Consider the following 18791-nt stretch of genomic DNA (forward strand, 5'->3'; position numbering starts at 1 on the left):
GTTCCCAAATACTCGATATAGAGATACAAGTTCTAGACTCACATCTGAGTAGATTATGATGTTGTTCCCTCTCTCCTACATATAACTTCTGATTTGTTACAGTTCAGAGCATGATTGCATTGCCATAAATAGATGAGTTGTTATACTCCGCTGCCACGGCTCATACTTTAATCAGAAATCTCGGTGGCGTTAATGCAGCATTATAGCAACACAGGAGTTTTCTATGTGTGTAGCGAGGTGTTGGCTTAGAACTGTCTTTAACTTTGGCCTACTGGCTGTGACTGGAGCATATTAATGTTATTCACAGACTGAAGTACTCAATTTTATCTGTATTATCTGCGTGCTATCATTTTATTTATTGGTCAGGCATGTGCTCACTCACGTGGCAACATCTACATTTTAGAAATCAAAGTGAGTGATTGAAGGTCAGTGGCTCAGGCTGAGTTCAATAATAACTTATTATAACGAAACTGTGCTTTAATAAAACTGCTTACACAGTTTAACCATAGGTTGTGATAATAAAACAAATGTATTCAAACAACAGAAAAAGACATCTCTCCAAAACAAACACGTTTCAGTAAAATAAGAGGTCTACATTCGAATCAGAATCAGAATACTTTATTAATAATTGAGGAAATTATTAGAATTGTTATTCTAGATCTTTAGAGCATGTGTGTGTTGCATCTGTTATGGTATTAGTCACCCCTAATGAGGTGTAATTCGTGTGCAGTGCTTTAAGAAGATTAAACAGGAAGAATGGGCTGCACCTTCACCCAGCGTCGGTGCTAAAGTCAGTCATAGTTTTTGATGACAGCTTCTGTTAAAGTGAATGATCAGCTGCTCTCTGAACCCTGTGGCCTCAAGTGATCCAGGGAAGAGATAAGCGGCTACTTCTGTGTTCAGTGGACCGCAAACTTGAAAGCACAAAATACTCAGCCATTCGTTTATGTGTCCTTTTTTTGTATTAGTGGCCTTTGCTATATTTTACAGCCATTCAATGGTTGCGAGGCACAGACTGTAGTTCAAAGATGAGCGAGACAGATTTGTCACTCCACATTTCTGGATATTTTCTTCAGAAAGTTGAGTTATCATTTATAGATCGTCAACCTGCTGCTCACTGATATAGTTTAAGATTAAAATGACTGACCTCACTGAGCTCAGTGTTATGATGTTCATGCGCTAAGCCTAACGGGGCGGAAATAATAACATATGATTCTGAAGGGGACCAATCGCCCTTTTTCTCAAATATCCTCAAAATGTCCCCATCGTTTGTTGGTAATTTAATTAAAAGCTTTTGATTTTACTACTACCACGCACCAGTGCCTGAAAAATAATGAGCAAATGGAATCATAATCATAATCCCATAACTAAAATATACTCTAGTTTTTTGAGTGGTTTGTTGCTTTAGCTTAGCAGAAGCTGCTGCTAAAAAAGCCACGTGTAGGTATAATAAATGTCAAACACTGCACTTCTCTCAAAAATAAAACTACAAATCTTTTGGAAAACTAGAATAACAGCATAATACACTCACTGGCTAGGTTGGATAGCTCCCATTATTTGTTGACTAGGCAGTTATTGCTGACAGGCTTATGAACCCAGCACCCAGAACTATCCCCCCACCAAATAGGGCAGTTTGATTTAAAGTCAAGTTACTGCAGTTATAAAACACTTACTAGCCAACTAAGCAAACTGAGTTACCATGAAGGCCATTGGATTCATCATGTGTGCAGGCCACATAGCTATAAACACAAGTACCCCACTAGACTCAATGCATTAAGAGATTAACAGGGTTAGCCGCTGACACAAATCAGGGGTGGAGACAAGTACGAGAGGAAAGAATTGCAGCAGGTTCCCTCAAATAATGCTGTTCTTGTATAGTCGGAGTTGAGCACAGGGGTAAATGCAAAGAGGATGTTATAGCAGGAGCCTACCACCCTGCTCTAGCCCTCTCTGCTGGGCTAGTTATGCTTATCTTGGAGAGAAATAGAGAAAGAGAGCCATCTAGGGAAAAGGACAGAGAGAACAGGAGGGAGGGGGAGGGAGGGTAGAGATCCTGCGCCTGCTCATAGTGAGCACAGCAAGTGCAGCTTTCATCCGCAGCGGAGGCTGAGGCAGAGAGAGTTAGAGTGAGCGAACAGAAGCTTGAAGCGACAGTGTGCGAGCCTGATTGAAAGCCGACCAGGCTTTAAAGAAAGGAGCAGCAACTAGCCATGTTGGCTTTTATTTGCAATCACTAGCCCTCGTGCTTCTGCTGCATGCTGCAGCTTGCTTTGCGAATGTTGCAGTGCAGGTCACCTCCTTCTCTTTTGGGAAAAATGAGGAACCCCAGGGAGGTGTGAATTTCTGGCACAAGTGCTCAGCACTGCGGCATCTTGATCCGAGCGAAGGAATGTAGCAGAGAGGTTGGAGAAAGCCGAGAGGATCATCCATCCAGACTTCGGTTCCCGACCATCCGTCAGCCTGTGCGTGTCTCTCTTCCCTTCTTCTCCCTGTGCATCTCTCCTGGTCTGTGTATGGGAGGTGAGGCACTGGCAGGCTGTCAGTCAGCATGCGGTGGTGTGAACGGGCAGCCCAGTGCCCACAACACGCTATGGATATCAGACACTCCTCGCTGTACTAATGAAAGGCTTCAAGCTCGCCTGGTAAGAAAAGACAAGGAGATGTGGCACTCCGAATGTGTGTGTTTGAAATGTTACCGTTATTTCCTCCCCCAAATAGCCGTGAGGCTGTCATGAATGCAAAGCACAACCCAGTCCAGCATCTAGATGTCTGGGCTATTTTCTGGTATTTTGTCCTCTGTGGCTTTAATAACATATGTCATCCTAAGATGACATTCTCTTTAATGAGGCTTGATGGATGTTTATTTAGCTGTGCTTATTAAATCGAGCACATATCCGTCTGTCTAACACCTGTGTATTTCTACACCCTTATGTAAATCGCTAGAAACTGGCATGTAATGAGGGCTAGATCAGGACCAGTAAGCTGTGACCAGAGCGTGTACATCCGGTGGGGCCAGTGTGGTGTAGCGTGTTTTTCCCGCTGTGACTATAGCGACCCTGCTCTTCTCCCCTCTGGCTGGCTCAGTGTGAAAGGAGCAGCTGAGGAGAGACACTCACGTGGCTGCCTGGAAAAGAGCATGCACATGCTCCCTCGGTCTCTCCGCGGCTTTCGCTCTCGCCTTCCCCCCTGCCTGTTTTCCTGCTCCTTCCTTATTACACATAGACACACAGATTCAGCACCAGCAAGTGATTCTACTCTCACTTTCTTTTCTAGCCTGTCTTGCTGCACTGTGCGCTCCCCGTGCACTCTTCTATCGTCCATCTTTTTATCCTCTCCTCCGCCTGTGTTTGTTTATGCTCCTCCTCCTCTTGCTTGATATTTTTAGAGACGAATTACGGCACACTGCAGGAAGAAAAAAAACTGGAGGGGGAGCAGTTTCGGCAACGTGCGTCCCACTTCCTTCCTTCCTTCCTTCCTTCCTTCTCACTTTCATGAGGACTTCTTCTCTTTCCTGCAGGACGTCTTCTTCTTTTTTCCTAATGTCTCTCTTTCATTATCTCTGTTTTCTTGCGTCTCTTCTCTTTTTCATCTCTTTTCTGCTCTTTTCTGCACATGCTATTGATGTCTTTATGATCTGTTGCCTGTTTCACATTTATCACTGAGATGATTGAGCACTAAACTCACTACTGTCAGTATTTATGACACTATTCTCCATCCTTCAAGGAGCAATCTGCTTTGTAGGCAAAACAGTGCGACCTGCAGGTCATTCCATACCACTATCACTTCATTTTGTTATTAAGGTTATAAATCAGGAGCTGACACTGGACATGCAGTTCTTATTAATATCAGTGGGATGAGGACATATCTGCACTCATCAATGTATTAAAGAAATCCAGTGTGGGGTTTGTTGATTACTTACAAATCAGAAGACATGGAATAGGGAAGAAGAAGAGAGACAGGATATGTGCGCACATGTTTGTGTGTGTGTGAGAAAGGGAAGGGGGAAGGAGGGAGATTGCTCAGGATTTGACGGTGTCCGCAGTGTATGGATGTTTGCTCTTGGTATGACATTTGGCCTGACTTAAATCTGCTCACAAACACACACACACACATTTACTCGCACGCAGATGTGCACATACAGCCAACAGCAGCTGTAGCAACAAGGCACTGACAGCAAGCTAGAGCTGGAGCTTACTCACTGCACGTGGCACGAGCCAGTTGTTGCTGCAGGATAGGTGGACAGACTGTGAGTGTGCAGACTCACATACAGAAACGTGTGTGTTTTGCTTCGCCCCAAACATGTCTAGTTAGTTGTTTAGCTCCTCTGTCTATAATGACATTACTGATCGTAGATGGCGAATGCATGTCCTTCCCCTGCTTCGCGTCATGCTAAGGCAGCAAGTGGCATTGAGGAGTCGTTCCATCCACGACTTGGATTTGTATTCCCCTCTGCGGCTGTGGAACAGAGCTCTGTCACTACCTCAGCTATCTGCATGTATGTGCTGTGTCCGTATACACTGCTGTCATACACAGAGTCAAAAGAGCAGGGATATTTAGATACTCTCACCTAGCAAAGCATTTGCATAGATGCTTTAGATCCTCATGTGCATACATAGAATCCAAAGCTTCGGGCAGTTAATATCCAGTGCTGAGCTCTCTGGGCTATTTTAGGCTGACTTGAAAATTGTAGCTCCCAGGCCTCTGTACAGAGAACGTTTAATTTAGCACAGTATATGCATGGTGTTAGAGAGAGAGAAGGAAAAGACTGTGCCTCTGTGTGAACTGCTGATTGTCCAGCTGGTCCTCCAGAGCCATTAGAGGTGTCAGATGTGATCAACCCCCTGCATTGAAAACAAAAGCATGAAATGTCAAGAGACAAGATTTTGTAAGGAATAGGTGCAGCATCTTGGACCCAGCTGCAGAGTCAGAAATAGACCACTGCACCAGCAGGCAAGGCCACAGTGGACTCCCAGGTTTACTACAGGGGGCTCCGCAGTGTAGAGAAACTGCAGAAGGCTTTCCCGTCCAGCCTCAGCTGATTATCTCCCTTTCTCTCTTTTGTCCCCCCATCCCCCTGTTTACTTATTTTATTAGTGCATCCTTGCCACAAGCCATTTGTCATCACCGATTATACTCTGTACTGTTCCACAGGCTGCATCCGATGCAGCAAGCTTTTTTTGTGTCTGCAGTGTGAGCGGATATGATTGACGAAGCCAGAATTATTGATTCACAAAGTCAATGAAAAACACAGAGATGGTTACATAACAGCACTTAGGGATATAGGAATAATGCATACATTAGCAGTTCAGGGTTCAGGTTACCTAAGTAGGAAGGCTAGGAAGTTTGGTTATATGTGAATAAATAAGGAATAACATTTTAAAAGACTTTTTTATATATTTATTTCTATATATTTTTATATATATTTCTGCAATCTTAACGGCCCCACAGTCAGTAGACTATGAATATTTCAGGAACCAGAAAACTGGTTCATATACACATATATAGCATATACTTTCCTCTTTCGCCATCAGCCTAAAAACAGTACCTTTACATATGCATCTCTCACAAAGCCCCTCTAAACAAAGAGACTATATATTTTATTAGACTGGGTCATGAAAGTCTTCGGGGCACACACAGTGGTAGCTATAGATGCATAATCCGCAGTAATGTGGAGATGATGCATATTTGTGTCTCTGACATGAGCAGAACCTTGTAACCATGAAGGACTTGAAAAATTTGGCATATATTAGAGAGATGAAATATCCAGATTGACCAGTGAAGTAAAGTTAACATTGATACAATGGAGATGCTGTATTTTACAGCATTACCTCAGTCAGGTGGAGTAGTTATTAATGTATGCGTCCATATGCACCAGGTTAAATTCAAACAGGTTTTAGGGAACTAGTGTAAAAAAGCTTTTGTTTAATACTAACTGTCAGTAAATAAGAACTTGTGTTTCACTTAAAACCCAGAAAAGGATGAAAATGTACACACAGAAGACGTTTGTCTAACAAATCAAGTTCTAACAGTATGAATTAACCTTTTATTTTTTTCAATGTAAAGATCACATTCGAGATCATATGATTACTGGGTGTTGGAAACTGTTGCTTGAAGAACTGGTATTCATTGATTATCATCTTTGTTTCTGTAAAACGAATCAATTGCTCGTATCGGCTTAACTTTAGGATAGAAGTGCAGCATAACAGCATGAGAACACCAGGGTGTTCCTGTGTTTCTCATCAAAATATTTAATTACATATTTCAAACATTAGTAGTAACACTACTTACTTATTTGACTTTCAAACTTCAAAAATACTTCACTTTGTTTCCCTCGCCCTACCTCCTGCCCAGAGCTTTGTCACCCAGCCTGCTTCCGCCTGTGTATCCCTTGCAGATGGCAGCGGCTGTGCCACGTCCCACTGGGACAAAGTGTCCTACAGGGGCCTAATCCGGTTGCCACTTTCCCGTCCCTTCCTGTCCCTCTCTGACACCTTGAGTTCTCAAATTACCTCATCAAGCTGTGGTTTGGAATTTAATTCGGCATGTTTAATTATATCAGCGTTTAAAACAGCTCCCTGTACCCAGAGGTGACAGCTTCAATAAGAACCCAAAAATTGTTACAGGCCTTCCTATGTTAGGTTGTCTCACAGAGAGGATAATTAAGCATTTTAATTAAGCCTGGGACTAAAGTCATGCTTGTGGGAATAGATTGAAATAGTTTTAGGAAAGGTAACCTATATAATGCCCCGCATGTTGTTTTTTTTTTTTACTGTGTGGACACACTGTACATTGATGCAGAAAGTGTTATGTCAGTCTTTCAGTCTCCTTTATTTGGTAAAAAAAAAAACAAATGGAAACACCGATCATCAGCTTGAACTCTTGGGATGTTTTTGATTGCTAATAGCGTGTTTAAATACTGCATCAGCACCCCCCACCCCCCCTTTCTGACTCACGAACACACCACCCTCCAGCTCTCTACTTCTCCCTCGACTTGGGAACGTTTCAAGTAGCGGTGCACATGAATGGCTTGACAGGCTGCCATGGTAGCTGCACGGCCGACACAGTCAGGCTGACAGACATTTCCGTCCCAGCGAGGCATCGTCACATTGGTGTCGTCATGACAACTCTGTAAACAGCACGCCTTCCTCTCAAAAATCATAGGAGCCTCTAACGTTTGTGGTGTGTTTTGCGTACATCATTAGCAAAATGAACTGTATGAAATCAAATGAATTGTTTTTTAAACCTGTCAATCATCATTACGTAGCTGCAAAGGAGCAGCTACGTAAACACCACACACTACCATGTCTGTGAGTGTGTGGTCAATTTGACCATCTGTGTATCCCCCGGGTTCAACAACAATGAGAACAGAGGTTCTCTAAGTAGGTCACTTGTTGGTGTGAGTCTGGGCGGGCTTATCACGGCACACAGTAGTCCAGCTCAGTGGACCAGCTCCCTTTGTTCCACAGCACAGCTCCGCTGAGCGCTCCCACAGAGGCAGCCAGCAATGCTGCAGCCCCAGGGTCAAGTCTTTCCAGCAGCACAGCTAAAGGTTCAGTTTGCTTCTTTTTACAGACACAGAGGTGATTACTGACTGCGATAGCCTGCATGTGTAAATGGCTGTGAATGTGAATTCATTACCTTAAAATGACTTTTCCTGGCATGTGTGGCATGTGACAGGTTTCTGCTGTTGCAAGCTTATTATAGTCTCACAACAATGTGCAGTTAGAAGTAAATCATAGTAATAATTAATAAAGTAGTAAATATAAACAAACATTTTAGGTTTCACATAGAACAGGTTCACCCATAATAATTAGAAACCAGTTGTACCTCATTAGGGTTTCATTCCAGTCCTATAGCCAAAACCTTGCATCTGTTTGACTTACATGAAGGTGTAAATATGTCTAATTCGATAAGTTATAGATAACAACAGAATTTTAATGGCTCACAAAGCTGGCATGTGAATGATTGTGTGATTTTGTGTTCAGATATTTTTCCATTTTCAGTTTATTTAAAATAATGTAATCAGGTAATTATTGTCCGCACTGTTGCCTCACACCAAGAAGGTCCTGAATTCGATTCCGACACCTGGCTGCGTGGCCGGCTTCCTCCCACAGTTAGTGGGGTTAGGTTAATTGGTACATGGTTCGCTAATCCCAAACCCACCAGCGTAAATACAGTTATACTGTATGCACGTTTAAAAAACTAGAAACTGGAAAAGAAAGTCCAGTATTGATAGTATTTAATGCTAAGCAGAGGTAGGAAGCACCAACATTAGTTTAACATTGCTATAAAAACTAAATGCAACAAAAATAACAGAAACAGGCTTTAAAATTTCGAGCAGGTCGTGACGTCTATGAAACCTGTGACTAGTTTGTGAGCTTAGATCCTGGAAGCATCAGACTTGGGTGAAGGGAGGGGACTGAGCCCTTCTACACATGAACACATGAGATAAACAGGAATGCTGCAGCACCCTGTAGCAAAATGGCCGTATGAAAATGGAACTAGTGTGACTATGAGTCATCACTGTGATCAGTTTAATGGGATTTAGGGATGGTTTATTTTGTTATTTACACATCCACTTCTCCTGCTGTGCCATGTGAACTCCATAAGAGGCCAATCTGTTTTTGTAATCTTGTGTTTTTACCGTTATGACTCAAACGCCCATGTATAAAATACCAAATTTGTAAAACTATGCACCTTTATATTCTGTAATTAGAGCTTGAGCATGCATTAATGAAACATCATTAAAGTATAATGTAACTGTCTGCAAAAATAATGTGCTTTCACTGCTTTGGGGGAAAGTACTGTAAGTTCATGTGAAGTTTAAATCAGCGATGCCTTTTATATTCAGGGGCATGTTTGATTATTGCTGCACTCTTTGCTTTAAAATGCAAAACAATCAGAGGTGAGATCAAGTTCAGGAAGCACTCTCCACTACAGCAGGAATGACTAATGACAGGCGTCGCACACGTGTGTTACAATGCAAAGTGAACTGCTTGTATATCTGCATTAAAATGGATAGCAATGATACAGCTTCTTATTTTAATCTTTATTTATTCATTTGACCATGAGACAAAGTGGAAACACAGAATGCTTTAGGAGCTATGGAGTGAAAGTTCCACAGATGAATCGCAGGTTAATCCTAAATATTTGTTGGACACATACAGGGAGCGTCAGCAGCTATGATTTTTTTGAAATATATGAATTTGGGTTACTTCTAGTATTAGAAAAAAAACACCGTGGCTTTGTGCATGTGTGTGGGTGTGAAACATGAAATGTGTTTACCACTGAGAAATGGGTGGCTCATTATGCGATTTCGAAGGAGCTTCCAGTGTAAAGTGACCTGAATGCCGGTGATGTCAGCCCCTCCGATTCATGAAACACATGAATAATTGAGGAAGAAGCAGGCTCAGTGCACCGGCGCTGGGCAGAGATGGAATGCAAAGTGAAAGCCATCTCTTTCCTCATTAGCTCCGTCTCTGTCTCTCACCCGCTCTCGCTCTAGCCTGCCTCGCACATTCTCTTCTATCTATTGTCAGCCTGCAGCCCTGAAATTCTGTGACCCAGCAGCAGCGATCGCAAGAGGAAGAGCCTCGCTTGGATACTAGGAGAGGCAATAAGCAGACAGATGATCCAATGGCTGAGAGAGCAGAGGAAGAAAAAGGGGGAACGGAAAAGTGCAGCTTGCTAAGAGAGAACGGGAGCTTATCAGCCCGTATCTGACAAAGGAGAGGCGAGCGCATGATAGAAAGAGAAGAACGAGGTCTGATATCCTGGCTTCGGTGGCTTCTCTCCATCTGTTGGGAACAAAATATGTTTCCTTTAGCTCGCTCTGCTGCGTCTGCTTCCTCCTTCTTTACCTCTCATCCTCCTGGCATGCTCCGGAACTCGTCCACCCTCCTCCCCTTTATCCCTCATCCCTCTTTCCTCTCCTCCCCACCCTTCATCCACCTCCTCTCTCCTTCTTCCTGTTCCTCATCTAAGGCTCCCGCTGCGTGAATGAAGCTGATTGAAAGGGGCTGAGCGCTGCGGAGTGGCTCCCTACATGGCTACAAGCAGGTTAGTTCTGGGAACAACTGCCTGCATACCTGCCTGCATTCAGACAGACTGACACGGAGCCGGCATAATGATGAGTTTCCCTGCTTGGATCAACACGTTCTATTTAGAAGGAAAATCCTAGGAGGATGAGAGCTGCATCTCAGACCACCAATGCGTCTTCTTTGGCAGGTGGTGTTAAGGGCAACGTAAGCTGGTTATTAGGAGATCAGAGCTGGCTGGGGAAGATCAGTGGCTCTAAGCCTGCTGAAGGAAATCACCCAGCCTCCTCCTTCCATTTTTTTTCTCTGTCTCTCTCACTCTCACCTTGTTTTTCTCCAGCTACCTTTTCTTTTGCACGGAGAGAGAAAAGAAGTGCAGTGTGCAGTTTGTGGGATGATCCACTGGGTGAACAGCTCATCACTGGGAGCTGCCTGCGAGGACATGGTGGTGTTTGAGTGTGTGACGGTGGCCAGCGAGGGCTGTCGCTGCCTTGAGGGCTGCTGTGAGGAGGTGCTGAGGGGCCGTGTCTTTCATCAGGGGTATGGTGGATTCTGTGATGCATGCGTTAGTGTCACTGTGCATATTCAGGGGGAAAAAGGGATGGGTGGGGTAGAATGGTTTTGGTTATGTAATCTGTGCATTTCACAGGTGCATTTAAATACCAAAGTGGTTTATTTTGTATTGTTTTGTAGATTGTGTGTGCGATGTCACTATTTGTATCAGTTTCGGCAAGACAAAGCGAGCTGTGACGTGCCTGGTGTGATTAGTGGGCATACATACTGTGCGTCCACGCGCATGCCCATGTTTACTTCTGCTCCTGTGTGCTCAATGCGCGCATTCCTGGGAGCGCATGTGCAGTGGTTGCTAGCGAGCGTGGTGCTCCTCATGGTCCTTTGGGAGCAAGCAGAGCTGAAGGACCAATGCCAGATGGGTATTTTCCAGGGTCAGCAAAACTGTGAAAACAAGTGGGGCCCATGGAAAGGCCCGGAACTCTGCTCTATTGTGAAGTTGAGCGTTTGGACAGCTTGAGCCGGTTGGATTTAGGGCTTTAGAGCTTATTTAAAGAAAAGACTGTAACAAAGTGGTGCAAACAGCGAGCTTGTTTCTCTTTCTTTTCTTTTCTTTTTTCTTTCACTATGAGCACAAGAACTTGACCTTTTGTGAATGGCTGGCACGTCAAGATCCTGTGTGATTAACACCTTGAAGTCAGTTCTCTGGGGGGTTTTTTATGTAACTAGGCAAAACTTTAAAACTGGACAACAAAAATCTTGTTACTCATCTCGTTGTATCATCAAGTCTTAGCTCGACTCAGTCCAAGCTACTGCTCAGAACCAACAAAAGCACAGGAATAAGGCATCCTAGTCTCCATTTACTTCATGTACATTGCATTGAAACATTGCATTGACAACTGCAACTGCAGAAAAGACCTCTTCAGATCTCTTATCTGCTTAATGAAATAAAGAAATAGCCCGTAGGTGTCCACAAAATACGTTTTGAGTTTTCACTTGCATTTAAAAGAGTCTGAGCATTAAAAAAAGTCTGCAATTATTCAACAATTAATGTAACAGTTTATCAGGTCTCTTGAATTAAAGCCGAGCCTCTGCGCTTCCCTTGGATCTCAGTTCATTTCAACTCCATTTGCTGGGATACAGAGGCGAAATCCAAACATTTCCGGGGCCAAGTTGTGTTTGTACCTTCAAGTTTTCTCAGATGCAATGTGAATAATCAATGTTTAAATGACAGCTGTTTGTTTGAAGACACAAACACTTGCTTAATCATGAAATGTACAATGACGGTGCCCAGATGGGTTGTGAGGTATTGTCTGTCACATCACCATCCTGCTGTATTTTCGGCTCAGACGGCTTCTCTGACTGCAGAACTTGAGTATATTTAGCCACACACATTGAATATTTAAGCCATCCTGTCCACTGTTGCTATAGCGATCTTCATTCAAAGTAGAGCTGTGTTTGAGCTTTGTAGTAGGCAATGCTTCAAGTGATATGTTTTTGGGGGTTTTTTTTAAACTGATAAATTTCTTGAAGTTCTCTCTGTGTGTATACTGTATATATGTCACTGAATATAAGTATACACAGCAGCCTTCAGGCCACTTTATCATTGCCACCCTATGACCCAGTAGGGACTCTTGCCCTATTTTAGCTCCAATACAACCAATAGTGCATATAAGTTTGCAGTGTTTGTCATGTCTGTTACATACGGCATTTTCATATGACGTGATAACTGTAAGAGCCTTGTCTATTAATCTACTGCCGAACTCTGTGTTTGACATTAATCACACTACATACTAGCATCCAGTGATAATGCTGTGACAGGTCCTCGCTTTGTGTCTCAGTGTTGTGTTTCATGAGGGAGTGAAGAACAAAGCAGTTGCGACTGATGCTTTTGTCCACTCTTCTCCAGGCTAGCAAAGGCTGCATGTTCACTCTGTCCACACTTAGCCCGCTGGTTCAAAGAGCAAACTCTTGTGTGAATGACCGATTGGGTTCAGTCATTCATATGCTGATGACGGATTCAGTGTTTCCATTGTTTACTGCCGTGTATCTGGAAGGGAGAGGTGATTCGTGCATTCCTATTACTGAAAACAACAAGTGGGGGTCCCTGTACATGTTTTGCATGCGGGGACATTATAAGAGATGAGCCACGTCTTTTTTGTTATCTCTTCTATTTGCTAGTTTTGGTTACCCCACCACATCTCTCAAACTTAACATGGATTCACGTGAATTATGCTCTTTAGGCAATCCTTATAGAAGCCATTATCTTTATGTATTGTCCATTTTTGTTTGGTGATGCTACATTGTAGCTACATTGTAGTATCCAAGCATTTGGACTTTTAGTATAATTAACCTTCATAGGACCAGATGGGAACTCCATCCAGTCTTGCAGCACTAGTCCAGACCTGCTAGTGTGAGAGTGAGAGTGACCAGCCTAGGATGTGACATGCAAAATAACACGACATGAACCCAGTACATGCCCATGCTATAGTATTTTTGGCCTATTTGTGCTATTTATTTTTTAATTAATTCAACAGGATGCTTGCATAAGATGTCGCAGGCACATAAATGCTAAAAACGGGTCATTTTTACATATTGCTAGGTGGTTGCCAGGCAACCTGATGGGGTAATACAAATTATTCACAAGGGGTTGTCATAGTGGGTAGCTCCCTATGTTGGATTTGGCAGATTTTTAAATGAAGCCATCAGGTGTCTGATGGTGTATAAATTAAGTTTTGTGGACATAAATAAAATGTCTTTATAATGAAATAAACGGATGCAGGTGCATCAGTACTGAAAGCAGCTCATATAAGTTGCCCATTGCTAGGTGGTTCCTAGGCAACATGGTGATATCATAATATCTGATATGGAAAAGAACTTAAAGGAGCCTAAGATGCACCCGTGCGCCAGGTTTTATCGCTCAGCTCCTGGCGATGTAGGTGTTGGAGTTGGCGGACAAAGAAACAAACAAATGTGCAGACTGAGATTTTATGTCTTACAGTAAAATGCTCTGTTTGGATGCAAAGACACGAAAACAGTATGTTTTATCTGTATTATTTGCACAAAAATGTGTTTGTCTGCAGTTATGAGATCATTGAGAACACAGACACATGACAGAGTGTGGACTGTCTTGGTGCAGGTTTGGTTTGCCATGAGATTCCAGTTCTGTAGCTATTGTATTTTGATATATATTGTTAATACATCTATTTGATGTACCTGTGCTCTTCTAAGGTTTGGTACAGTGCGCTACTTGCACCTTTTCTGGTTGATATTTGTGTAATTGGTGACAGCTGTTCTGATTATAAGTCACCTGTCCCAGTCAAGGGGCACATGGTGCACAGGATGCTCATCTTAAATTGTATTTTTGTGCATCACTTGGTCTTACACACGTGGTTTCAGTCATGATTTATTTATGCTTTCACATGAATTGTTGAGAAAATACTAGAATAGGGTGAACTAGTTGGGAATTCACCATGTGTCACAGCCTATTACAATAAAACGTATGATGGTAATCTGTCTTAAATTTGTCATGGATCAAATACGATACATTAGTGAGGAACTAGTATATAAAAGGGTCTTGTATTTAATTTTATCTATATTTTTGTTCTGGAATTCAAACACACTGAAGAAGACCCAGCACATAGTACAGTTTTAAGGGCCAAATTTAAGTAAGAGGGTTTGCGTCCAACCCAGTAATAAAAAATAGAAATCTGCCCATCATGTCTTCCCAGAAGTCCCCAAAACACAAATGTTCTATCTGACCAAACATAAAAGACGTTCATTGAACACCTTTGTGCTTCATGTTGGTTTACACGTCCACCAGCAGCACGGAACACAACAGCCGCCCCCACCACTTACGGCCATGTGCCACAGTTTGTGCCATTCTCCATCCTCCTATCATCATGTGCAGTTGCCCACAGGGTTTCCCACAGTGTTTTGTAGCCCAGACAAGAATCTGCTTACATCATAAAAAATGTATAACCTTACAAAACCACCCATTCACCTTTAAAGAAAAGCAGCACAGGTGTCGTTCTGAATAACCAATGTCATAATTTCATTGTCTGTTCTGATTTTAATCTAGTATGTCATCCTTTATTCGGAAATTCAGCAGGTTATGGGTTGGGTGTTGCCTGTGCTAAAATCAAAGTATTTGCTTGATTGTCCCCCAACTTCCAGGTGTGTCGTATATGCACTTAACTACAAATCTTCTGGCTGAGACAGAGATCGTACTGCACGGTGCATATCAGATCAGCAAGCTGCAAACTTTAATAGCATGCATCTTGGCATGTACAACGCCAGAAGTTAATATGAAACGCCAAAAAGCACAAGAGGGAGCGTGAGAGGCAATAAAAATACTCATTAGAAAGCTAAACTGTAGCTCTGCACTAAAATCTCATGTGGTGGTCCTTTACTGTTGGCAGAAATTAATGTATACTTAAAATTCTAAATGTTTAACAATTAATGTCTTTTAAGGACAGCTTTCCCTTAAATGTATTCTTAATGGCGTCACTAAGGAATACACAATGTGCACTATACTTAAAATGATCATCGACTGAAAGAACTGAACTTTAGGTAATCATATGTATTGATGTCAGAGGCGTGCATTATTTATCTTAGTGAGTCAACAGATGTGAAGGCTCTGTGATGTCCTTGTCTTTTAAAATCAAGCAGCCATTGGTACAGCAGCATCTGACAGTCAGACAGAAGCTGTCATCACCGCTCTCTATGATTCAAGGCTCCAAGTCCCAAATGTAACGGTAGATCAGTAATTCATGACCACTAACAGCAGCCATCGACTGACGTAATGGCTTGCATAATGCCATGTCAAGTAACCAGGCCTGGCAGGCACACTGTCACACAGATCACTTACAGGGCCTTTTGTTAGCTTCTGTCATTAGGAGAAGAAGGCTCCTTACTCAGCCAGAGATGTTTGAGATAGTCTAGTTCTGGATCACAGAGCCTAGCAGATAGGAACCTTGTGCACAGTTAAGGTCTGGGACTGCATGCAAAACAGAAATAGTGAAATATCACAGTGAGGATCATTCAAATTTGATATTTTTTCTAAAGATCTCTTAATAACTATGTGGATGTAGCTTACGCCATTTCGTTTCGTCATTGCTGCTTTTGTTGTTGTTGTTGTTTTTGAGTTCCCGTATTAGCTTGGCCATTATTAGCCATGTTAGCACATGGTGCTTCAAGCCTATTAAGCCTCAAGTGATGTAAGGCTGAGCAAACAGTGTACGTGCTGTGCTGCTGTCCACACTGACCTGTAGGTCAGCGCTGTCATGCAGAGCAGTTTGTCTTAATATTTGTTGTGAGGGTAAATCACATTGGAATGAATTCTCTTCTTTTTCTCTCTTTTTTTTGTTTGTTTCTTTGTTTTTTTTTAGCACTGCCAGTAACTCAAACAAGAGCACGCCCGCCTGCTCACCAGTCCTGCGTAAACGCTCGCGCTCTCCCACACCACAGAGCCAGGAGGGTGAGAACATGGTGGAGAAGGGTTCAGACCACTCCTCTGACAAGTCCCCCTCCACGCCTGAGCAGGTTGTCCAGAGAACGTACTCCGTGCAGTCGGCGCGAAGCGGGGGAAAGAACTCAAAGGTGAGTACACGGGAGATTCGCCTTTTTATCTTCTCGATGCATCATCTGGAATCTGATCAGATGGAAATACAATACGGACTGAAACACGGTGCACTTTCACTGGCATATTAAAAAAATTTAAAAAAACGGATAAAACAGAGGATCCAGCTCTCAGCATCGCTCAGCCCTTTTTGAGCTGTGTGTCCTTTCCACCCAAAACACTCAGAACTGCAGGAAGAGAGGCCCCCGTACACCTCGACAACACTTTGCGTCACACAGAGCTGCTTCAGTGGGACACCAGGTGTCAATATCACAGACAAAGATAAAGGTGCGACGGGCAGGATAAGGCCTAAGTGGAACACTTAGTAATAATCCTCAGTAATAAATTATTCATTGAGAATTAATTAAACTGTAGTAAAAAATTATTTCAGTGTGAAGGAATTATCATTGATTATGTTTGATAATTATAGTTATTATTAGTTTGTACACTAACTGATTTGACTGGATGTCAATCATTATCAGGGACGCTGCTTATTTTAACCAATTATTAAACATTATTAATTATAATGTAATATAATGTGTTTGTTCAAAATAAGTAAGCTGTTTATTAGCTATCTATTCACCATTTAACAATGATCTTTAGCATAAAGTGTTACCTGCTTTGACAATATGTTGTCTTTAACCTCAAACCTAAGCATACACATAATTACAGTTGAGTGCATTTTTACGTTGTTGTTTCCACTTTGGCTCAAATACAGTAAGATGGTGGAGACGAATTTCAGGACTCTGGAGAAGATTTGGTTTTATAACGTGAACGCTTACTCAGCAAGAATATAATCGTGTAGGAAACAGACATAAATCAATAGGAGGGCACCAAAATGAGGTTAGCAACTACCTGCCATGCTTTGGATTGCCTCTGTGATTTTAGTCCTGATGTGTTGCATTACATTTTTTCATCTTCTAAATTAGTCCTCCTGACTCTCTGACAGTCGTGTTGATATTTTAACTCTTGTGATCCAGCTGTGTAACTGTGGCTGCACTAACACGTCAGTGTTGGCCCGGCTTTAGTTATTCTCTAGTGTAGTGACGCACGTGTTAGGATCGGTTATTGACTTGGTAGGTGCCTGATGATCTGTAACTATCACTCCACCCCTCCAAAACCAATCTGAACAGATAACACTATTCTCTCTATTCCTCCTGAACACACATTTTTTCACTAATTTTACAATAAAAGATTAAAGAATCAGTAAAGTTTTATATTGTACCTGTTTTAGCTTGCTAAACAACAAAATTAATCCAGGAAATGACTTACATTGACAAATGTAAAATGTAAACAATGGTTTCAAATCAGAGATTAGGATTTCTTGCGCTGAGCATGTTCTCTGTGTAGCTTTCAAGTGTTGCAGCGTTTTCTTTTTTGGATCTATCTGAGTTCTCATCAGCATTTCTCGTCACAAGCGAATTTAAATCTTTGAAAGTCAGGTATTCTCACAGAAGATGCAAGCCATCACACTCCATCTCCTTTTTTGCCTTTGCCTCATCCGTCTCCGCTGATCTCCGTTGGGTTTTTGAGATCGTTTTCATTTCTCCACATCACACTGTGCACGCCGTCTCTCTCTTCGCTGCTGCTGCTGCTGCTACATGCCATAATGATAATACATACCATCTGATAAAGACTGTTCAGCTCTTCTGTTGGTACTGTCAGCTGTTTCTTCTTGCAGTTTGTTTCATTTTTGGGGTTTCATTTTTCTATCTGATTTTTTTGTTCTTTGTTCTTCTCCTGATTGCATGCTAGTCTCACAAGCGTCTTTCCAAAGTAAGCATTACTCTTTTTTTCTGTTCTTCTAATATTTCCGTGCCCACTTCCCCTCTGCAACACCTCCTGTCTTGTGAGCTGCGCTGTGAAAAATCCCCCCAAAAAACAACATTCCTGTTTTTCGAATGCTTCCCCCTGAAACCCGGCTTGCCCCCTTGTGCACACTGCAGCCGTTGCGATCCCCATCTGCACCCTTCATCACAGCAGATGGACGTTTTTTGCAATACCAATAACCCTACGCAACCTTACTCACTTCCTTTCCTTTTCCTCTTTCCTTCCTTTCCCTTTCTGGTGGTTTTATATGACATGAATTTCTACAGAAATGTCACATCAGGATTATTTGTTGTTGTTTTTTTCCTATTCAGATGTAGAGAAATTCACTAAATAGATAAATAAATATTGCAAATAATTGTCCAAATTCCTTCCTCACCTCCTCTTCCTGTTCCCTGCTTGGGCCTTTGTCCTGGAACTCTCTTTACAAACTTATCTCGCTATTACACTGCGGTAATGAGTGCTTTATATCTGTTATGCTGTGTACTGTAATTCCCTTGCTGTAGAAGGATGAACTCTTTAAAATACTGCCAGCATCCTAGTCCAGAGCAGCAGGACCGGATCTTTATTTAAGCAGCCTTTCTGTCATCACATGAAACAAATTTATCTTATTTTTTTTTTATATTTAATTAATAAATTTTTTTTTGCACCACAGGCCCCAAAATTCTCCAGACTGCGGTCACGTTTTGGCGCATCAGCTATACTGTAGCCCCATCATCTAGTTTGCTACTTGTCGCAGTGTTTTTCATGTCAGTCATTCAATTTATGGCTTGGCTATACAGTGACTCAGGCTATAG

At 42.2% G+C, this 18791-nt stretch overlaps 1 protein-coding gene across 8 annotated transcripts in view; it reads left to right on the top strand.

The window, feature by feature from the left end:
- Window positions 1-18791, top strand: part of gramd1bb (GRAM domain containing 1Bb) — an 88382-nt gene that overhangs the window by 50075 nt on the left and 19516 nt on the right. For 3 of the 8 annotated variants that reach the window (XM_082503687.1, XM_082503688.1, XM_082503692.1), the window contains one exon: window positions 15938-16148. In XM_082503687.1, coding sequence (XP_082359813.1) covers window positions 15938-16148 — 211 coding nt within the window. Of the gene's footprint in view, window positions 1-2078; window positions 2643-9946; window positions 10060-10407; window positions 10578-15937; window positions 16149-17922; window positions 17944-18791 lie in introns of those variants that run through there. The other 5 variants (XM_082503694.1, XM_082503690.1, XM_082503691.1 and 2 more) reach the window with 4 other exon arrangements.

This window comes from Aulonocara stuartgranti, assembly GCF_965226115.1.
Source record: "Aulonocara stuartgranti genome assembly, chromosome: 14".
Lineage (NCBI taxonomy): Eukaryota > Metazoa > Chordata > Actinopteri > Cichliformes > Cichlidae > Aulonocara > Aulonocara stuartgranti.